Source organism: Erythrolamprus reginae, chromosome Z (assembly GCF_031021105.1).
Source record: "Erythrolamprus reginae isolate rEryReg1 chromosome Z, rEryReg1.hap1, whole genome shotgun sequence".
In the NCBI taxonomy this organism is placed as follows: domain Eukaryota; kingdom Metazoa; phylum Chordata; class Lepidosauria; order Squamata; family Dipsadidae; genus Erythrolamprus; species Erythrolamprus reginae.
This window is the reverse complement of record NC_091963.1, coordinates 70,988,367-71,011,909: the sequence shown is the minus strand read 5'-3', so window position 1 is coordinate 71,011,909 and position 23,543 is coordinate 70,988,367. Positions and strand designations below refer to the sequence as shown.

At 41.3% G+C, this 23,543-nt stretch overlaps 1 protein-coding gene across 9 annotated transcripts in view; it reads right to left on the bottom strand.

Moving 5' to 3' along the window:
• Positions 1–2,997: 2,997 nt before the first annotated feature.
• Positions 2,998–23,543, bottom strand: part of NT5C3A (5'-nucleotidase, cytosolic IIIA) — a 186,841-nt gene continuing 166,295 nt past the window's right edge. For all 9 annotated transcript variants that reach the window (XM_070726321.1, XM_070726327.1, XM_070726324.1 and 6 more), the window contains 7 exons: positions 18,939–19,008; positions 18,594–18,640; positions 17,338–17,423; positions 13,589–13,678; positions 11,983–12,145; positions 7,871–8,071; positions 2,998–3,444 (listed from right to left, as the gene is read on the bottom strand). In XM_070726321.1, the coding sequence (XP_070582422.1) occupies positions 3,343–3,444; positions 7,871–8,071; positions 11,983–12,145; positions 13,589–13,678; positions 17,338–17,423; positions 18,594–18,640; positions 18,939–19,008 (759 nt within the window). In that variant the 3' untranslated portion in view covers positions 2,998–3,342. The remainder of the gene's footprint in view (positions 3,445–7,870; positions 8,072–11,982; positions 12,146–13,588; positions 13,679–17,337; positions 17,424–18,593; positions 18,641–18,938; positions 19,009–23,543) is intronic.

The following is a 23,543-nucleotide window of genomic DNA, read 5'->3' as shown; positions in this document are numbered from 1 at the left end:
AGTCAGTTGAGGTGACTGGGGCTAAAGGTCTTTGTCCATCCGTCTGGGAGGAGTTTGACTTGGTGACACCTGATGAAGTGGACAAGGCCATTGGAGCTGTGAGTTCCGCCACCTGTTTACTGGATCCGTGTCCCTCTTGATTGACACGGAGCTGGGTCCAGGAGATTGTCAATGCGTCCTTGGGGAGGGGATCCTTTTTGGCTCCTTATAAGGAGGCACTTGTGCGTCCCCTCCTCAAGAAGCCTTCTCTGGACCCAGCCGTGCTTAATAACTATCGTCCAGTCTCCGACCTTCCCTTTTTGGGGAAGATTGTTGAGAAGGTGGTGGCACTCCAATTCCAGTGGTCCTTGGAAGAAGCTGATTATCTAGGCCCTCAGCAGTCTGGTTTCAGGCGCGGCTACAGCACAGAAACTGCTTTGGTCACGTTGATGATCTCTGGCGGCTTGTCTCGGGCTTGTCCTCTGTCCTGGTGCTTCTTGACCTCTCAGTGGCTTTTGATACTATCGACCATGGTATCCTTCTGCGCCGTCTGGAGGGGTTGGGAGTGGGAGGCACTGTTCTTCAGTGGTTCTCCTCCTACCTCTCCGGTCGGTCACAGTCGGTGTTAGTGGGGAGTCAGAGGTCGACCTCTAGATTTTTCCCTTGTGGGGTGCCTCATCAGGTGTTGGTCCATTCCCCCCTGCTGTTTAATATCTACATGAAACCGCTGGGTGAGATCATCCAAGGGCATGGGGTGGGGTATCATCAATATGCGGATGATACCCAGTTGTACATCTCCACCCCATGTCCAGTCAACGAAGCAGTGGAAGTGATGTGCCGGTGCCTGGAGGCTGTTGGGGTCTGGATGGGTGTCAACAAGCTCAAACTCAATCCAGACAAGACGGAGTGGCTGTGGGTTTTGCCTCCCAAGGACAATTTCATCTGTCCTTCCATTACCCTGGGGGGGGGGGAATTATTGACCCCCTCAGAGAGGGTTTGCAACTTGGGCGTCCTCCTCGATCCACAGCTAACATTGGAACACCATCTTTCGGCTGTGGCAAGGAGGGCGTTTACCCAGGTTCGCCTGGTGCACCAGTTGCAGCCCTATTTGGACAGGGTCATTGCTCACAGTCGCTCATGCCCTTATCACCTCGAGGTTCGACTACTGCAATGCTCTCTACATGGGGCTACCTTTGAAAAGTGTTCGGAAACTTCAGATCGTGCAGAATGAGACCGCGAGAGCTATCGTGAGGCTTCCTAGATTCGCCCCCTTTCTACAACACTTTGTGGCCTGCATTGGCTGCCGATCAATTTCCGGTCACAATTCAAAGTGTTGGTTATGACCTTTAAAGCCCTTCATGGCAATTGGACCAGAATACCTCCAAAACCACCTTCTACCGCACAAATCCCAGTGGCTGATAAGGTCCCACAGAGTTGGCCTCCTCCGGGTCCCGTCGACCAATGTCGTTTGGCGGGCCCCAGGGGAAGAGCCTTCTCTGTGGTGGCCCTGGCCCTCTGGAATCAACTCCCTCTGGAGATTAGAACAGTCCCCACCCTCCTTGTCTTTCGCAAGTTACTCAAGACCCATCTATATCACCAGGCATGGGGGAGTTGAGACATCTCCCCCAGGCTTTCTTATATTTTATGTTTGATATGTATGTGTTGTATGGTTTTTAATTTGTTGGGGTTTTTAAATATAATTTTATTATTAGATTTGTTCCATTGTTATACTGTTTTTATTATTGTTGTGATCCGCCCCGAGTCTTCGGAGAGGGGTGGCATACAAATCTAATAAATTGAATTGAATTGAATTGAAAAATAGCTTCTTCTTACGAACCTTTCTAGTTTGTAAGTAGGGGCATCACTGTATGTCTCCAAGAGGCATCACTGTATGTCTCCATGAAGGAACATCGCATTAGAGATTGGCTAATCGATTTCATTTGGAGGTTTTCATTATCTACTCAAGAATATTTTATTTATTTCATTTTATTCGACTTGTATGTCACCCAATCCTGAAGGACTCAGGACTTTGAATCATTAAAAACAGCAGAATAAGTTCTAAAAGTTCCACAACAGATAGGAGATCAAAACTGGATGTTTGCCAGCTTTATTCCTTCCAATAGTGAATATTATGCAGATAGCCTCAAACTGATGCCAAAAGTAGGTACACCAAATGTTCAAAAATTCAATGCTTGTTTATTTTCTGTATACTTTCTTTACAGGGAAATACAGTTGATACCTCATCTTATGAACCACTTGTCATACGAACTCCCCCCCCCCCAAGCTGAACATGTAAAGCCTGGCCACTGCCGCTGAAGGAGGCTTGAGCCTCCGAGCCCTCCCCGCCCCTCCATCCCACCCATCACCTGGCCGGCAGGATGCTCAGTAGCCGGCCGGTAGAAGGAAGGAAGGAAAAAAAGAAAGAAGTTAGGAAGGAAGGAAGGAAAGAAGGAAAGAAGACAGAAAAATGGTAGGAAGGAAGGCAGGCAGGCAGAAAAAGAAAGGGGGGACAGAAGAAAGAAGGAAGAATTAAGGAAGGAGAGAGACAGAAAGAAAATGCCATACCATAAATTGCCTGCGATTTCGACAAAGGAAAAGGAGAAGGCGAAAGTGGAGAGAGAATCAGGTCACCCGGGCGACTGGCTTTGCATTGCAGAGCTTCGTGTGGAGAAAGAGAAGGGGGGGGGGCGGAAATACACAGCCACTTTGTCAGCATTTTATCAGCAAAATAAACCAATAAGCATTATTTTTTTCATTTCAATGTGTGCAGAAATATTCAAACTTGTTTCCAATGAAAAAAGCTTTCAAAAAGACCAAATACAAGTACCTAAAATGAACAATTTGCGGTCCAGGTCAAATAGACCCAGGAACAGAACATTAGGGTGTGTTTTTGAGCAGAACACCAGGGTTAAGCCAATATGCCTTTAAAATGTTTAGACTCAACTGTACTTTCTACTATAAAGAAGTGGTAAGCTTTATCAAAATGTAGTGATTTACACAAATTAGTACTACTCAATCTCAAAAGATTTGATATTTATTGATGAATCAAATAATTTATCACATCCATCATGTTTCTCTTATTTTTACAACAATTCCACAAATGCCGAAAATATAAATTTTATTGTGTAGAAATAAAGATATTTTTTCCAATAATCATTAACAATAGTTTCATTGGAATTAATAAATAGGGAGATAAGAAATAGTGAAATATATTTCAACAGCATGGAGCAATATAATGAGGAATACAGTACTTTCTAAATGAAATGGCAATAATGTGGAAAGCAGGAATGGATTATTGTTTTTATAACTGGTCGTGCAAATTTGTCCAGTGGGTATTTTTAAAAGGAAAACAATGATAATATATTACAAAATCTTCTGCAGGATTGAGTTGGCCACATCCAGAGAGTCATCTTTTACCAAAACAATATCATAGGACTCCATATATTTTTCCAGTAGTTCTTCAACCTAGATTTCAAAATGGGGGGGGGGGGGGAATAGTATAAAAAACCCAAACTGACATACAGTACTTTATGTATTTCTTTTCTTCAGTTTTTTTTTTCTGTTTCTATTTCTCTTTTACCTTTTTTGCACTTTCTGCTCCTCCTTTTCTTTTAGTTTGTATTTTTAAGTATCTTCAATAAAATTACAATAAAATGAAATAGATAGAAGGAAAGGACAAATACAAGACATTTGCTTTAGAAAATTTCAGAACTATTCATACATAAATTACTGTATTTTTCAGAGTATGAGACATAACTTTGTCCTCTCTAAAAAGGCTGAAAATTTGGGTGCCTCTTATACTTTGAATGTAGCTTTTTTCAAAGCTGTTTTCCCAGCCCTAAGTGCTAACGATCTTCCCCGCGCTTAACTTGCTGACTTTCATTATTACTCTCTGCGAAGAATATTTTTCCAGCCCTAAATCTTTTTTTTTCATTGCTCTACTTGCTCCAAATATGTTTCTCTCCAGCACTAGCCAGATGCCAACGATATTCCCAGCTCTTACTGCTTGTTACTCTCTCTGAATAACCCTTTTTTTTAAAGCCCTAGCCAAGGGATAAAATAATATGCTGATCTGACCAGACTAAGGATGTTAGCCAGATGAATATCTAATAGGCAGATTTCAACGAGTCTTCGGAGAGGGGCGGCATACAAATCTATTATTATTATTATTATTATTATTATTATTATTATTATTATTATTATCATCATCATCCCTATTTTTCTCCCCAAAAACCTATGTTCGTCTTATGCTCTGAAAAATATGGTAGACTGAGCTCGAGTTACACATTCACATCATTTTGTTGTTTGTTAACTAAAATATACATCTAATAGTTTAGATCATCATTAAAATCTAAAGCCACAAATTAAAGAGTAGTGACATAATTTATAGTTTAGCTACTTTCTTTCTTTTTAAATGAAATATACAGTTTCAGTCCAAATTTAGAAATAATTTAGAATAGTTTAATTAAAACATCTTTCCATATTTTCACTTGTGCATTACATTTAAAAAATAGCTATGTCTTAGGGAGGAAATAGAGATTTCTTTAAACTGTAGAGTTTTTTAAATGTTGGGTTTTTTCACATTTTAAAAGTTGTGGAAAGATCTTTTAATTTCAATTCCCTTTCCTCAAATTAAACAAAAAATATAGCTTGATTTCTTCTTTCTTTCTTGTAAGATTTTTTAATATGCTTTTGTTGTTTTATGTTTACATGCCTTTTAACTATTAAAATATTGGGTGGATCTTTTATACTGCTACATCTTTTTCATATCGTTTCTGTAGCCTGTCATACTATAATTGTAATAATAATGTAACAGTTTATAATGGTAAATCGAGTTTATGTCTTCTCCTTTAATTGTAATGTTTAGTTCCATCTAATATCCAATGCTTAAAATCTTACTTTAAAAAAAATCAAAAGTATTTTTCCACACGAAATATTCTTTAAAATTAATTCCAAAATCTTATTTCAAATTTATCTATATCTTACTCTGTAATTTTTAAAAACCAAACTTTGTTGTTTATTCAATTTTTAAAATTTCTTAAAACTTATGATTTTTTTTCATTAAGGATTGAAGGGAAATTCATCCAGTATTGCCAAACTTGTTAATTTGAATATTTCTAATCATTAAAAAGAACTTAAAAAGCTATTTAGATTAGAATAACATGTGGATTTAGTGTATTTTCAAAGATGCTGAATGCAGTTTAGGCAAAATGACTATTCCTTAATATCCCCAAGCTCTAGATCAACTGGACGACCATTTTCTTGCAGTCTCCACAGGAAGAATAGCTGTCTGGAGCATTTGTGAAGGATCTTCCAGCCTCAGGAAGAAGGCATGACACTGCCTGCAACTATCTGTTGAGTCAAGTTCAGTAGTGGGGTTCAATTATCCTCTTTACCAGTTTGCTACTGGGAGTGTGCGTGTGGTGGTGCTTCTGCCCATACCCAGAGATGACCAGGTGAGGGGGCGGAGCCTCCTGCCACTGCTTTGGCTGATCTTGGGCGAATCTGTAGTAACCCTGGTCAATGTTCCCTCTAATTTTTTTTCGGGGTGGGCGGAAAAGTATAGTGTCTGAGCGGCAGTCCCCTTGGGACTGGGTGGCATAGAAGTACAAACAAACAAACAAATAAATAAATAAAATCCTACTTTTTTATTAAAAGAAATTAATAATAAAACAAAACCAAACTCTATTACTATTAAAACTAAAACAACCAGCAAATCCAAAAACATAACTATTAATAAAAACAGGTGAGGGCTGGGGGGTTTTTCTGTTATTATTTAAGTGCTTTTACCATATGCTTTAAATCAAGAGTCACCTCTCTCTCTATTTCTCTCTCTTTCCTGTCATTCTCTGCCTCAATCATTTTCTCATTTCTCTTCCCCCCTTTTTTCTATCATTTCTCTCTCCCTCTCTCTTCCTTCCACTCCTCTCTCTCTCTTGCTTTCTTCCTCTCTCTCACTCTCTCTTCCTTCCTATCTTCTCTCTCTCTCTCTTTCTCTCTCCCTTTCTTTCCTTCTCTCTTCCTTCCACTTTTTTCTCTTTCTCGCTCTCTTTTCCTTCCTTCCCCTCTTCCCCTCCCTCTCTTTCTCCCTCTCTCCCTTTATATTTATCTCTTCCTTCCTTCCTTCCTTCCTTCCTCTCTTCCTCCCTTTCTCTCTCCCTCTTGTTCACTTTTCTCTCCCTTCCCTCCCTCCTTCTTTCCCCTCCTCTTTTCCTCCCTCTCTTTCCTTTCTCTCCACGTTTCTGGCTTTGCTGACCGGCACAAGGCTCAAGCCAGAAGGTCCTCCTGCCCCCCCAGCTGAAAACACAATGGAGGTCTTCCGCCACCAGCTTGAGCCTCGCGTTGCTCCACCCCGCTTCGCCTGTCATCCTGGACCTCAGTTGTGTTTTCGGGGGAGAGCGGCAGGAAAGCCCTGTGCCGGCCAGGAAAGCCGGGTTTGCTTTCCGTGAAAGCAGCGCGCCTTTTAAACACGCTGCTTTCTTGCAACTCTTTCCTGGGTGGGGGGTGAGGAGGCCACTCCCCCCCCAGGAAAGAGGTGCAGGAAAGAAACCCGGCTTTCCTGGCCGGCACAGGGCTTTCCCGCCGCTCTCCCCCCAAAACACAACGGAGGATGACAGGCAGGACGAAGCGGGGTGGAGCAACACGAGGCTCAAGCAGGCAGCTTCCACGCGTTTCTTTCGGCGGAAGAGGAGAGGGGGCGGATCGGGTGGGGGCAGCGCCTTCTACTGCCGGTGCCTCCCCGCCCCCGCCCCCCCATGGGCTGGCAGGGGGATGGGGACTGCGCGCCCATGGAAAAGGGCGCGCGGGGTGGTATTTTGGGGTGCGCGCGCGCTCACGTGCGCAGCCTACAGGAAACAGTGACCCTGGTCAACTTGGATGTACCTCATTAACATTGGAAGATAGAGGTCAAGTAAGTATGGCAGGTTCTGTGGAGCATAGAAAGATGGGGGCCAACTGAGGGCTTTATGCTATGCTACTAGGATGGTTAATCACAGGCTGGGGCTTGAGGTGGCATATCTTAGCAGCAGTGATTGTGCTGTGACTGAGGCCTGGGGGTAGGGGCAAGATTGGGGCTGAGATTGCTGAACACTCAGGCCTCTATTTCAGTCCTAGACCTAGCACTGTTGCTAAGGAGTGCCACAGTGCAATGCAGCCAAAAGGACATAGGTCAGAGGAAGAGAGAAGTTTGGAAGAATTAAGGCACTCCTGTAGTCATAAGTGTGGGTGGCTTTCAAAACATTTAAATTTTGATGATATGATTATGTGGGGACTGCAACAACTAGGAACATAGAATCATAGTTCATTTTTTCAGCACCATTACAATTTCAAGCAGTTGTTAAATGATAATATGACGATTACCTTTATTTTAAACCCTGCTAAACTGGAAAATGGAAGGATTTGGAAGTTGTCTGAATACTCTTTAAAGATAGCATTATTTTAATTATTTACCTAATTTGAAAATGGATCCATCCATCCTATTAAGCTGGATTTAATATTTTGACTATATATTTGGAGATTTTCTTTTAACAAAACATGCATGACAACCAACATGGCAACTTTTTACTTTGGTTATATTGATCTTGATCTTTGAATAGTGAACTTAAAAAAAGATTCTATTTTAGCAGGAAAGCACATGAATAAGATCAGCAAGTAACTCAACATTACCATTCTGCAAACCAATGAATTGAAACAAGCCATTATCACATACTGTATCTTCTATCTGCCACATACTTAATTCTGTTTCCAACTTTTAATTGCAAATGCATTGAAAAAGTTATGTTGAACTAGACTTAGAAGTAAGCAACTAACTAAAAAATAATTCCTATAAATATACAAAATTGGAGAATAAGAATATTACAGTAGTTTTTATGCTTATCATACCTACACTTACTTTATCATTGAGATACCCAATCTTAAGAATATGTTCAACATTTGCCACTCCATCTGCCATCATTAAGTCTCCTTGAGAATCTCCAAGTAATATGATATTGCTGTTGTCTTTTAATTGTTTAAAGTACTCTGTATTTTTCAAGGCCCCATCATGTTTGTTGTAAACATGAATTAATTCTCCTTTAAATCCTTTCAATATGCCCTATTGAAGATGAGAGAAAGTTACTCTTAAGCAGCCAGGCAAAGAAATTAATAACATATATTTTAAAATGCTTCCAAAACAATTTTCTCTTTCCACCAACTCTTAAACCTATTTTCATTTCATGCATATACTGTAATACTGAGAATGTTTTATTTAAGCCTAAATAATGGCTATCTTATTTATTTCTATTTATTTCTATTTATTTCACAGTCACAGAAATTCTGTATAACTAATGATCAGAAATATCACTGAGCAATCCCCCTATATCAAATACGATATAAAAATTATATTTATTTTAAAATGTAAAAAAGTGAAAAAAGGCCATGCATGAATTGAATAAAATGTGGTTAAACACTCTTGTTTAGCAACCAAAATCTTAAGCACAATTGTGGTCATGTGAAGAACTATCTCAGCATTCTTTTCTCTGTTAGAGGAATTTTTCTTTCTGTTAGAGGCACTAAAATTATCCAGATGATATAACGTTTCCTGCTGGAGCAAGGGGTTGGACTAAAAGGCCTCTAAGGTCCCTTCTAACCCTGTTATGCTATGATTCTGTAAGGATTTCCTGCTGGAACAGTGTGTGTGATATTTTCCTGACATTTCCCTGTAACTTGCGATCTAGTTAAGGGACGGTCGTAGATGACATCATACCAAATGGCTAAGCCGTGGAGAAATATTGGTAGCTGAGGAAGCAAGTTGTTGCCACAGTTGTGCTCACTTTTGCTTGACTGTCAGGCAGCACAATCCATTTTTTAAATATGATTTTTTCCCCCTGACTTTTAAACATTTTAAATATGATTTATTCTGTTAAACATTTTAATATAATTTATTCTGGTTTTTTTTACAAATTCCCTGATAATTTCCTGATATTTCCCGAACTGCCGATTTCCCTGATAATTCCCTGATTTCCTTATTTTCCAGGTTTGCTGGACACCCTGTTCAACCTTCTGCTCAAGGCAGAAGACCTCATAAATACGCAAGTTCACAAGTTGGCTACAAGAACTGCAGGCAGCCTTCTCCATCGCACATTTCCTCCTCCCACCAAGCAAGGCAGGAGGCCCGAGAGAAAGTGCCTGGTCTGTTTTCTTTCCTTTGCTGTTCTTGCTGGGAAAGCATCTCCTCACTGAAGGTCCGCTCTGACCCCAAAGGAATCCTAGAGAAACCCAAACTGCAGCATTTGCCTGGCCACTTAGCAAAAACTTTCCCCCTCACACAATCAGAAGGAACAACATGAGACGCTAATAAGGAAAAGATCAGATCCAACAAAAGGAAGGCTCTGTACATGGTGCCCCTGCTACCTGGAAAGCACACCTTTCATTGGGAAAGCAGATAACAGGGCTAGGAGAGTTGAATGTGAGAGCTCTCTCTTTTCCCGTCTCACCACATCCTCCCTCTCCAACAATCACCATGCATGCATGTCAGTCACTTGCCCCGTAATCGACTCCCTCACTTGTGCTTCTCTGTCGCACTCATTCTCCCACTCTCCCATGTTACTGGGTTCTAGGCAAATTTGAATTAACCTCTCAGCGTGCAAGTGCAACTCAACTGACATGGCAACTCCAGGAGGGTGATGCAAGGCTTCTCCTTTCAGACAGAAGGGTGGCGAAAGCAACCACTTGGACACCTTATCATTGCACTGCCTCATTTTGTACCTTTGCAAGGTGGGAAAATGGTATATGTCCTTCCAACTGGGGGCATGCATGTGTGGGATTGTTTTTTGTTTTTTTTATATTTGCCATGTTGCTTCCCTGTCCATTTGTTTTCTCCTATTTATGAAAATGAGTTCTCTAAATCTTCCCCCACCCCTCCCCACACCGTGCAACACAGTGATATTTATTTTAACAACTACTTTGGGTTCTGCTGTAAGTCCTGAAAGCACTGCGGGCAGCAGAGAGAATCAGCATTCAATCTGGCTGCTTCTTCTCTCTGCCACCCGCAGCACTTTTGCTGTGTTGCGAAAGATACTCTTGTTCTCCTAGCAAGAACAGTAGTGAACAGAAGCAGCCGTTGACTCAGAGAGCACATGGAGCAGCTCCGGCGACCTGTTTCCTCTCCCCTGCTGCTCTTGCTGGGAAAGTGTCTTGTGCAGCACAGCAAAATTAAGCTTTGGGTCCTGTAAATCCTGCTCTCATCATGAAAGGTTGATTGCTGTTTCTCTCTGCTGGTCGCAGTGGTTTCCCAATGGGTTACAGGACTCAAAGGGGCAACTCCTGGTTGCTAAAATCAATTTATCTGTACTGCACAAGGCATTTTCCCTGTAAGAGCAGCAGGGGAGAGAAAACAGGTCATCGGAGAACACTTGGATCAGCTCCATGTGTTCTTCAGATCAGTGGCTGCTTGTGCCGCAGTAATTTACAGATGGGACAGTAAGGTAAGAACCATTCTCAAACCGTTTCAGCCCACCTGCACTCATGCTGCCCACCTCACCCCCATCTGTGCTGCCCCCACCAGCCTTTGGTCTGGCATGGCAGTCTACAGAAATTGCTTCGACCAAGGGGGCATAGTTTGAGGCCAGAGAGGGCAGCAGCCTGAGGGTGGAAGCCCAGATCAAGGCCAGAGCCAGGGAAGGCATATTCCCTGACCTCGCCAAGGCAAAAAGTGAGCGGGTGGATGCTCTGGGGCATGGATAGAGCCAGAGAATGGCCCCGACCCGAAGCGAAGGATGAACAGGCACTATTTTAGTGAGCAGAGTGGGTGAGGCACGGAGATTAGTTAGGTTGCATGCCAAAGCAACATATATAGGATGGGGCAGGGCAAGGCGGGGTGACTGAGTGGGCAAGGTGGGTGGCGAATGAGTCAGTGGGGCAAACAAGAAGTGATTGGGTGAGGGCAACCAGAGGTGGTATTTGCTGGTTCTTTGAACTATTCAAAATTCCAGCAACCCATTTCCCTGAACCAGAGAGGATCATCTGGATATTACCTCTGCCTGGAAGATACTTCTGAAAGGGAGATAGGGGCTTGGGAGGACACTCTGGAGACCTGGCAGCTTAGAAGGAAAGCGATGGGAGAAATATTCAGAGATGATGAATAGAAAAGAATTATTTGTTTTCTTTTTTTCTAATATGATGATCCGATTAAAAATTAGAATAGAGGTAGAAATAAGAATACACCCCTTTATATAAAGCAACAGTTAGATGGAAAGATAGGAGGTTTAAATAATAGGATGATTGGAAGTAGAATGACATTGAAACTTTGAATAACTAAATAATGAAGGACTATGTCTTAATATAAACATATGTATTAACACTAGGACTAGTAAAGGTCATCTGATTAGAAGCTAGAATAGAGGTAGAAACAAGAAATATGGGGAATATTAGGAGATATAATTTTTATATAATAGAATGTACATAATAATTAGAGAGAAGAAAAGATTAGAGGCTGAAAGATTGTATTACTATATTGATTGATTAATTGGATTTATACATCACCCCTCTCCAAGGACTACATATGTATGCTCAATAATATCACTGACGTAAAATGGAACATTGAAATATTGAATAATTACTCTAAAACAAAATCAATACTAGGATTATCTAAGTTTGATTAATGTAACAATAATTCTTATTGTTGTTTGTATCAAAACAAATTATACCTAGAGGCCACACTATTTATGTATGGATATTGATGTATATTTAAAAATAAAAATCCAAGAAAACCTAAAATAAGGCTTCTGAGAGATTAAGAAGAAATAAAAGAGTTTCCATTCCCCTCATCCTGATTTTAACTAATTTGCAAACTAATTAATATATTCTAAAATTACTGGCCCTATCAAGTGTAGCATATAATTATAATGCTAAATTGGAAATATGTATGTAACATTTATATATGGATTGAAAGATTCTTATATACCTTAGTAAATGATAATGTACTGTAATTATAATTGCACTTTGTATTTGATATTTTATACTCACGTTATCATCAAACTCCATAAAGTTGGAAACTACTTTGATGTTGGAATGGTAGACACCTGCTTGATGAATAATCTGTTCCAGAATGTCTCCAATCCCAGCAGAAAATATAAATACTGGAACATTGTGTTCATGAAGTTTGTCAAAAAAAAATTCATACCCTTCCCTGTAAAAAAGGATAGTTATTTGCAAATATTGAATTAAAATCTGACAATATTTTTTAGCTGAAATAAGAATTGAAAAACTCCTATTTCAGTTTCAGAATAAACAAGATTGTAGTAACCAATTTATTATTTATAAAGTCAAGGCTTCAATATTTTATGAATATTTTATTTTCAAAAGAAATGCCCTATTTTTTAAGGTTTAAGATTTAAGAGTGCTGTACTGCAGGCCACTGAAGCTGACTGTCAGCGGTTCAAATCTCATCACCGGCTCAAGGTTGACTCAGCCTTCCATCCTTCCGAGGTGGGTAAAATGAGGACCCGGATTGTGGGGGCAATAGCCTAGCTCTGTTAAAAAGTGCTATTGCTAATATGTTGTAAGCCGCCCTGAGTCTAAGGAGAAGGGCGGCATAAAAATCGAATAAATAAATAAATAAATAAATAAATAAATAAATAAATAAATAAATTGTTTATTTGACTCCTATGACAATCATTAAGTGTTGTACCTCATGATTCTTGACAAATGTATATTTTCTTTTATGCATATGCACCAAAGACAAATTATTGTGTGTCAAATCACAGTTGGCCAATAAAAAATTCTATTCTATTATAAAATTCTGTTCTATGCATTATTCTGGAAACTATCGTAATTGAAAATTTTACTTTCATTTGATCATTGTAGTCTTACTTCGGTTTGTACAGATACACATATTTATTTTGACTTTTGAGTCAAGGGGGAAAAAAACCTCTGCCTTTAAAAAGGGTGAAACAGAAATTCCAGGAATCCAGAACAGATCTTCTGCACCTTGCTTATAGGATTGGGGGGGGGGGGCAACCTTTGTTGTGCAATATTTCTTATTCCTTGGATCTGAATACTTTGCAATAATAGTGCAAAGGATCTGAATACTTTGCAATAATAGTGCAGCCCTTAGAAAGAACATGGTTAAAGTCTTGTTGAAGTAGGATAAAAAGCAGATAATCAAATTCTTATATACCCCAATGAAGGAAAAATAAATATTTTAAAGACTTTTAAAAGATGCAGTACTACTATTAGATCAGAGTTCCAGATCATCTACCATACAAGCTAAAATTAAAAAATAGAATCTTCTATATTATATTACAATAAAAAGTGAAGAGCAAACAGAAAGTGATTGATTCTCATAAAGCATTATTTTCAAATATAGCTAAATCCTCATTTATCATAACAACATAAAAACCAACAATGCAACCATTGTGATATGGAACATTTTTAGTGTTCTGATATTGTAAGAAGCTCTGATATAGTAAGAAGCTCAATATAGGTTACACAAGAGTTATAGCTGAAGAGGCAATCAAATTGAACCATTTTTCTCATCACTATTAAGTGCAATGGATCAAAATGAATATGTAACATTTCACACAATTTTTTATTTCTGATGTATTTTATGACTACAAAAATAGATTCTTACTTCAGCATAACATCAGACTCTCTCACAATTTCAGCAAGTTTGTCCTTCTGTAATCCTTGTTCAATAAGCAAAGCATGGGATTTGTTGTACCTACAGTTAAAAATAAAATATTATATTATATTATATTTCTCTCTGTATGTGCATGCATGCATGTACATCTTTGAATCAGTCTTGACTCCTGGTAACTATTTGGATTAGTCCAGTGGTGAAATCCAATTTTTTTTTACCGGTTCTGTGGGCATGGCTTGTATTAAATCCTCTCAGGAATGAGACAGCGGTAGGCCTTGGTCATTAATTGGTTTTATTACAACTAATTAATTGGTTTTATTACAACAGGTGAAACAAACAATGGTAACCGATTCAGAACAAAAGACAAAACATGGCCGTGCCTGGCTATTTATGCTCCTTGCCAACCAATTAAATTACAGTGTTTTCCCGCCCAAGGAATAAGGGGTGGGTACATTGCGTAACTGTCCTCTGGACACAACAGGTTGGTGGGTGTAGCTTGGTGGGAGTAGTAGGGAAGGACACTAGACTTACAATCCTGCGTCTAGAAAGCTTAGAACTACGTCACCTTAAACATGATCTAAGCATAGCCCATAAAATCATCTGCTACAACGTCCTCCCTGTCAATGACTACTTCAGCTTCAACCACAACAACACATGAGCACACAATAGATTCAAACTCAATGTAAACTGCTCCAAAATCGACTGTAAAAAGTATGACTTTAGTAATCAAGTGGTCGAAGCATGGAACTCACTAACAGACACTCTAGTGTCACCCCCTAACCCCCAAAATTTTACCCTTAGACTGTCCACTGTGTTGACCTCTCCAGATTCCTAAGAGGTCAGTAAGGGGCGTGCATAAGTGTACCAGTGTGCCTTCTGTCCCTTGTCCAAATGTCTCTTTATGTTTTATTAGCATCATGAATATGAACTCTGTTATTTCCAATGATTATTTCTTCTCTATTATTTCTATTGTTTTTCTAACCTTTTATTCATGAATATTAATATGATTATATCTTTACATCCCTACATTATGTATTAGACAAAACAAATAAACAAACAAACAAACAAACAAATAAATACTGCAAAATCTCCATTCCCATCCAACTCCAAGGGAAGGATACTGCAAAATCCCCATTCCTTCCCCACTCCTGGGGGAAAGATATTAACAAAATCTCCATTCCCACCCCACTCTGGGGCCAGCCATAGGTGGTAATTTGCCAGTTCTCCAAATTACTCAAAATTTCCGCTACCGTTTTTCCAAACTATTCAAAATTTCCGCTACTGGTTCTCCAGAACGTGTCAAAACCTGCTGGATTTTACCCCTGGATTAGTCCTTATCATTTTCAGAAGCAGCTTGTCACTGCTTTCTTTCAAAGGCTGAAAAAGAATACCTGGCCAAAGGTCACTTAGCTGGTTTTGTCCCTTAAGGCAAAACTATAACTTCTGATCTCCCAATTTCTGATCTAATTCCTTAACCACTGTATCAAATTGGGTCTTCCTTAGGGCTTTCTATCTACTAGAAAAATAATATAAATAGACTTCTGAATCAGCCAATGTTCGGTATGTGTTTCACAATCTTTATATTTGGTACAGCAATGATAATTTAAGATAATGCAATCAAATAGACAATAAAAAAACAGAGACAAAAATGATTAGCATTAAGCATTAATCCAAAAAGAAAGAATAATTTGAAGTTTGAACTCTTATCAGATGTTCTACCATTCCTTGTTAGTGAGCATGCTGTCTGGGATTGATGAGATCTAAGGTTGAAATACTGTATACAGTGGTACCTCAAGATACGAACCCCTTGTCTTACGAACAACTCGTGATACGAACCCGGGGTTCAGAAAAATTTTGCCTCTTCTTACGAACTTTTTTCGAGTTACGAACTGGCGTTCGGGAGACAGCTGGGAAGCCGCACGGCTGTTTTAAAAGGTGACAGCCGGGCGGCGGGGCTTCCCAGCAGCCTCCCGAACGCCGGTTCATAACTCGAAAAAAGTTCGTAAGAAGAGGCAAAATTTTTCTGAACCCCGGGTTCGGTTCAGGAGGTTGCTGAGAAGCCCCCCAGCCCGGCTGTGACCTTTTAAAACAGCCGCGCGGCTTCCCAGCTGTCTCCGAACGCCGAACGCAGAAGTTCGGGTTTGGCGTTCAGCTTTGGGAGACAGCTGGGAAGCTGCGCGGCTGTTTTAAAAGGTCACAGCCGGGCTGGGGGGCTTCCCAGCACCTCCCCGAACCCCGAACTTTTGCCAAACTTCCGGGTTCGGGGTGGTGCTGGGAAGCCCCCAGCCCGGCTGTGACCTTTTAAAACAGCCGTGCGGCTTCCCAGCTGTCTCCGAACGGCGAACATGGAAGTTCGGGTTTGGCGTTCGGGAGACAGCTGTGAAGCCGCGCGGCTGTTTTAAAAGGTCGCAGCTGGGCTGGGGGGCTTCCCAGCACCCCCCTAAACCCCGAACGCGGAAGTTCGGATTTGGCGTTCGGCTTTGGGAGACAGCTGGGAAGCCGCGCGGCTGTTTTAAAAGGTCACAGCCGGGCTGGGGTGCTTCCCAGCACCCCCCCGAACCCTGAACTTTTGCCGAATTTCTGGGTTCGGGGGGGTGCTGGGAAGCCCCCCAGCCCGGCTGTGACCTTTTAAAACAGCCGCGCGGCTTCCCAGCTGTCTCCCGAAGCCGAACGCCAAACCCGAACGTCCGCGTTCGGCGTTTGGAGACAGCTGGGAAGCCATGCGGCTGTTTTAAAAGGTGACAGCCGGGCTGGGGGGCTTCCCAGCACCCCCCCAACCCCAAACCCGGAAGTTCGGCAAAAGTTCAGGGTTCGGGGGGGTGCTGGGAAGCCCCCCAGCCCGGCGGTCACCTTTTAAAACAGCCGCGCAGCTTCCCAGCTGTTTCCGAACACCGAACGCGGAAGTTCGGGTTTGGCGTTCGGCTTTGGGAGACAGCTGGGAAGCTGCACGGCTGTTTTAAAAGGTCACAGCCAGGCTGGGGGGCTTCCCAGCACCCCCCCGAACCCTGAACTTTTGCCGAACTTCCGGGTTCGGGGTTGAGGGGGGGTGCTGGGAAGCCCCCCAGCCTGGCTGTCACCTTTTAAAACAGCCTGGGGGCTTCTCGGCGGCCTCCCGAACGCCGAACCCGGAAGTTCGGGTTTGGCGTTCGGCGTTCGGGAGGTCGCTGAGAAGCCCCCAGGCTGTTTTAAAAGGTGACAGCCGGGCGGCAGCGGTTTTTTTGCGGGGGTTTTTTTTGGTTGCACGGATTAATTGACTTTACATTGTTTCCTATGGGAAACAATGTTTCGTGTTACGAACCTTTCGTCTTACGAACCTCCCCCTGGAACCAATTAGGTTCGTAAGACGAGGTATGACTGTATAGGGAAAAATTTATTCTACCCATTACATTTGGAAGATTATTTTACTTTTGAATAATAGTATTTAATGTATTTATTTTTTCCAAATACTGTATGTGTAAAAATTATGTTGCATGGCATTATATTTTCAAAATTCATTTGAATATTGGAGGACACCAATGAAACTGTTAGTTAAAAGATGCAAGAAAGAGCTACGAAGCAATAACTTAAAGCAATAATTTATCAAATTTCATGAAGAACCTGTTATAAGTGCACAAATGGTGGACTTAAAATAGGTCATGTATTTTATCAAGACACAATAAGTGGGTACCCTTATCAATAATTGCTTTAGTTATTCAGTTGTAAACTTTAAACAGAAAACAAATCACTTTTCACAAACTCACCACTCAACCATATATGGAAACTTTTCTTCCACTGTAAGACTAGGATCAATTTCAATAGCATAATATATTTCCTTTAGCTGGAATAACTACAAAGAAAAAGTGAGTTGCTATTTATCTCTGTAATACCCCATTTTTGTTTGAAACGCATAAATGAAATACAAAGAAGAGGGAGTCAAACTATTCTCTAAAAGCACCTGAGGGCAGGACAAGAATGGATGGAAATTAATCAGGGAGAGAAACAATCTAGAATTAGTGATTAGTAATTAGTACAATTACTAATCAGTGGAACAACTTGTCTCCAGAATTTCTGAATGCTCCAACATTGGACGTTTTAAAGAAGAGATTGGATAACCATTTGTCTGAAATGTTATAGCGCTTCCTACGTGAGCAGGGGGTTTGAACAGAAGACCTCCAAAGTGCCTTCTAACTCTGCTTTTCTGTTCTGTTCTGTTGTACTTTATTCTGCTTCTTTAGTTTTGATTTTTATTTATTTATTTGATTTTTATGCCGCCCTTCTCCTTAGACTCATGGCAGCTCACAACAAAGGTTAATGCAAAACATGTAAGAAATCTAAATTAAAACACTCTAAAAACCCCAATACTTAAAATTAATCAATCACATTCACTCTACCATGCATCATCCATTCAGTCATTGGCCAGGGCTATATATTAAAACTCAGCAGCCCCAAGCCTGTTGGCAGAGGTGGGTTTTTAAAACCTTGCAGAAGATGGAGAGAGAGGGGGCAGTGCAAATCTCTGGAGGGAGTTCATACCAAAGGGCAATGCCATCACAGAGAAGGCTCTTGCCTCGCCATATGGTATTATCTAGCTGATGGGACCTGGAGGCCAACTCTGTGCGACTGACCACCGGCAGGCAGAAGATAGTCTCGAAAGTAATCTGGTCCAATGCCATGTAGGGCTTTATATATGCTGTATATTCTTAGCATCTTAAATAAGTACATTATATACAATAGTCACCTATGATGTATATAAACATATAAAGGCACTTACACATAAAAATCAGCATGTTGTCTTAACACAGAAGTATACTTAACACATGGAATCCTTAGTTTACATTGGCTATTGGGATTGGAATTTCTATTATTAAGTGATGGTTACTGAACAAGTAGCCTAAATTGAGAATTTATCTATACTTCATGACAATTCTATGCAAAGTACAAAATAAATAATACAACCTTTCATAACATTAGGAATTGATAATGAATATAGGAAACAAACTTATCAGTTTTAAGTTACCTTTATGCGACAATCCTCTGTAATGAGATTACAGTTGTCAATGATATCTGGAAAATGTTCAAAAAGTCTTGAAAAACAATGCAAACTTTTAATTTACCTATCTACCAGAAGAATATTTGTAACCCACTCAAAATATATTAAAATGGCATAATTTATACTATAATTCACTATAAGGAATCTAGAAGAATATAATGGTAATAAACAATAGTTAAAAATGAAACATATCACAACTAGACCAAATTATACACTAGAAGGAAAATCCAATATTTTTTCCTTTTACTATGTGTCATATGTTTTCTTTTGTGAGAGATATGAATTTTTTTACAAGCAATTTATAATACTCACTATGACATGTTGGGCATCTTTTGCCATTATGGGTAAATCTACTTAACGTCATATCAAAGTCTGTAATTATCTGTAAAGAGTATATAAAGAAATATATAATGAATGTAAAATAAAACTAAATATTTGAAATGTAAGATCAAAAAAAAAAATCAGAGTTCTAAATACTAATAGGCTGTACTTTCATTTAATTTTAAGTGCATTGAAGCTATTGTTTCAATTTTTAACTTGTCACATTTGGAGTCGTATTTAAGCCATGACTAACTGGGATCAGCATTACTGTATATACTCGAGTATAAGTCGAGTTTTTCAGCCCAAAAAATGGGCTGAAAAACTGGACCTCGAGTTATACTTGGGTGACTGACAAGTCACCACAAGAGGGTGCCTACGGGAGCCTGGCAGGCATTGCTGGCTTGGGTGAGTAAGGGAGCTATGGCAGGTGCTGCCTTTTCCTGGATGAGGTAGCTTGCGCACAAGAGGGGGAAAAAAGCCGAAGAGGTCGGGTGGGGGGGTGGCGAGAAGACAGAAGCAGGAATCCACCGCCCCTGACCTCACTGGCTTCCCATTGCTTTTTTCCCCTCTCTCGCGCCGTTGGAGTGTTTTGTTGGCTGCTTCTGTCTTCTTGCCACCGCCCCCCACACCGCACCGGCTTTTTTCCCCTCTTGCGTGCAAACAAGGAGCCAGCCAACCACTCTAACGGCCTGCGAGAGGGGGAAAAAACCGGTGAGATGGGGTGGGGGGTGGCGAGAAGACGGAAGCAGGAATCCACCGCCCCCGACCTCACTGGCTTCCCATTGTCTTTTTCCTCTCTTGCGTGCCGTTGGAGTGTTGGTTGACTGCTTCTGTCTTCTTGCCACTGCCCCCCCCCTCACCGTTTTATTTCCCCTTCTCGCGCACCGCTGGAGTGGTTGGCTGTTAAACAAAATTACCACGCGCTCTGGTAATTTTGTTTAGACGCAGGAGAAAATGAGGGCTTTTAATTTCACTTTTGGATTTGCAGGGAAGAGAGCGACAGGAAAGGACACGTTTTTTTTCTTCTTCTTCTGCCGGTTGAGGACAAAGCAGGTGTTGGGGCAGCGGGCGAGCAAATTGTCAGAGGTGAGAGAAACATTTCAGCGGGGAGAAAACCCCAAGTCAAGAGTGCCTTTTTTAATCGCTCTCCTCTCAGCCTTGGCAGGGTGCTGAGAAGCGGGGTTTTCGGAGTGGGGAGGCAAAAACTCTCAGAATGTCACCACCGAGGCATTTCTCGACGGGGCGCGGGTCCCTAAACTTTCCTTTAACCCCAGCGGATAAGAAGATGGGAGCACATGGTTCTTGCCAGCCACCCATCTGCCGGGACTGCCCCGCACCAAGGCAGAATTAAATTCAACAACCAAGATATTATATTTTTTAAAAACATACTTTTTTGACAGTTTGTTTGCCTTTTAAGACATCTGTCTGGCTGTGCCTAATGTCAACACTAAAAGGTTTTGCCAGGTGAAAAATCTTTTGCCAGATAAGCTATGGATCCCACTGAAGAAATTTTAGAGAATACTCAAAATGATTCTTCATTTGCTTTGTAACCTTAAATATAAAACCAGTAGAGTATTGACTATGTAATTTATCCGGGGAGGGGAGGGGGGACAGACAGACAGGAAATGAAGGAAGGAAGAAGGAAGACAGACAGACAGACAGACAGACAGAGACCTATGAGCACAATTGAGCTCAAAATTTGTTGTTAAGCAAAAGCGTTGTTAAGTAAGAATCACCACATTTTACTCAATCCATGACATTTCCTAGCTCTAACAGTGATGTGCAAGCTAGGGAGGTACGGGTACATCTGAAGATATGTGTAATGTTCTAGTTATGGTTAACTGGGTGGCAGAAAGTGGACTCTGGGTTTGTTTTTCCTATTACAGTAAGTGAGGTTGAATGTATATAATTTTACAAGAGCTCTCTCTCTCTCTCTCTCTCTGTATATACACATACAGTTTATATAGTAGATAATGTACAGTATATTTTTGTGTGCCTGTGTGTAATATATATGTACACATATGGCATATATACATAGAATTAAATAGTATATTTTGGATGTTCAGTAATAGTAAATAGAGAGGGAAATTGTATCTCTTTGAGGCAAGGAGAGGCCAAGTATCCTAACCCTAACCCAAACCAGCAGGAGCAGCGGGGGATTGAGGTAAGTAGGTATTTGCATTTTTTTTTGCCTATACCTGTCTTGGGGGGACATATACCTGTTTACCCTCTTTTAAACTTACAGAGCTAGTTTACTGGTTTTCTTTCAAATAAATATTCTAAAACATTTATTCTATGGATGCCTCAATTGGTTTTGATTTTTATAAGTTACCAGTAGCCGCTGCAATTTTCACCCTCGACTTATACTGGAGTCAATAAATTTTCCCAGTTTTATGGCAAAAGTAGGTGCCTCGACTTATAATCGGAGCGACTTATAGTCGAGTATGTACGGTAATTATAATTTATTAAAATCATGAACTGAGATCAACATTAACTATTGTTTCCTAAAACACTAAACTGTTAAGGAAGCTGGTGTTTCAGAAAATTTTAATTAAGACTAATAGTTTAGAATTCAGAATTAATGTTGGGCTATAGTTGATTGAAAAAAAGTTGCATTATGTATTATACCAAAAAATGCTTTTGCAAGAGGCAACTGGACTTTTTGGTTTTTCTTTGAACACTTTTCGCTTCTTATCTAAGAATCTTTTTCAGCTTCTTTGGATGAAAAGTGAAACATCTTCAGAGAAAAACAAGAAAGTCCAGTCACTTCTTGAAAAATCACCTTTGGGGCAACCATAGAATCTCCATAGAAAATTAATATTATAGTAAATTTCAACAAGTACCTCTACTTACAAATGCCTCTACTGACGAACTTTTCGAGATATGAACCATGTGTTTAAGATTTTATTACCGCTTCTCATGAACCATTTTCTACTTACGAACACGAGCCAGCGCGGGTGGGATGCTCCACCTCTGCACTTCTGTTGCCGGCTGAAGCACCTGTCATTCTGCTGAAGGGATCTCCCTTTGCTTCACCCCCTGCTGGGAATCCCTGCATTTCATGCTTGTCATCCATCAGAAGCGCCTGTCATTCTGCAGGGATCCCCCTTTGCTTCCCCCGCTTGCTGGTACCGCTGGGATGCTCCAGCTCTGGACTTGCATTGCTGGCCAAAGCACCTGTCATTCTACGGTAGGGATCCCCCTTTGCTTCCCCCTGCTGGGAATCCCTGCATTTTGTGCTTGCCATCCGTCAGAAGCGCCTGTCATTCTGCAGGATCCCCCTTTGCTTCCCCCCACTGGGAATCCCTGCATTTCATGCTTGTCATCCATCTGAAGCCCCTGTCATTCTCCCTGCAGCAGAATAACAGGTGCTTTGGCCAGCAATGGAAGTCCAGCAGTGGAGCATCCCAGAGGCTCCGGGAAAAGCATTCCAGAGGCAAGCGGGGAACAGCAAACGAGGATCCCTGCAGAATGACAGGTGCTTCAGATGGATGGCAAGCACGAAATGCAGGGATTCCCAGTGGGGGGGAGCAAAGGGGGATCCCTGCAGCAGAATGACAGGCGCTTTGGCCAGCAACGGAAGTCCGGAGGTGGAGCATCCCAGCAGTGCCGGCAAGTGGGGGGAAGCAAATGGGGTCCCTGCGGAATGACAGGCACTTCAGATGGATGGCAAGCATGAAATGCAGGGATTCCCAGTGGGGGGGGAAAGCAAATGGGGGTCCTTCAGCAAAATGACAGGCACTTTGGCCAGTAACGGAAGTCTGGAGATAGAGCATCCCAGCGGCGCTGGCAAGCGGGGGGAAACAAACGGTGAGTTTTAGGATGGGTTTGCATGCTTCCGGTTTTGGCGTCACGCTGACACCAGGCGGCCTTCGGTTTCTCCTGGGTTGTCCTGGCTTTTGTGTGTTTCTTGGCGGCTTAACAGCGATCACCGACCTGGAGAGATGGTGATTTAATAGAGGAATTCCTTGTGCACCTGAGGGAGGTCAGCAGACCCACCGGGAAGCAGGGAAACCCTTTTTGCCAGCGCACAAAGAACCGATCTGAAGATAAGTCTGAAGCTGTGAAGCTCCGACTCCATTAAGGAAGCTGTGAGAAGACGGTGGTGAAAGCCTTTGGAGTGAAATAAGTGAAGAATTTCTGTTTGATTGATTGTTGTTTGTGGATAATAGCAGATGAAAGACCCCCTGTTGTGTGCTTTGCATTGTTAAAGAAGAGTGCCAAAACCCTTGAGAAAAAGCGGCGACTGCGATTTTGTTTAACTGGCTGATAGCGACAGAGAACAAACAAGATTAGGCAGACCGAGTGGATGTGTGAGTGAAAACTATATACCATCTGGACTTTTCCGTTGGACTCTGTCTGTGATCAATGCAGTGATAGATTGGAAACAACGTTATACAACAGTTGGGGGAGAGAAAGTTTTTGGATGTCTTGATGGTAAGAGGAAGTTTTGGACAGATTTAAGTGGATTAGAACGAATTGAGTCGGTGACAAGCTACAAAATTGGAGGTCTTTATAGACTTATTTTTTCTTTACCTTCCCTTTCACCTCCTCCCCTTTTTAAAATCCCTTTAATCCCATTTTTTCTACCTTGCT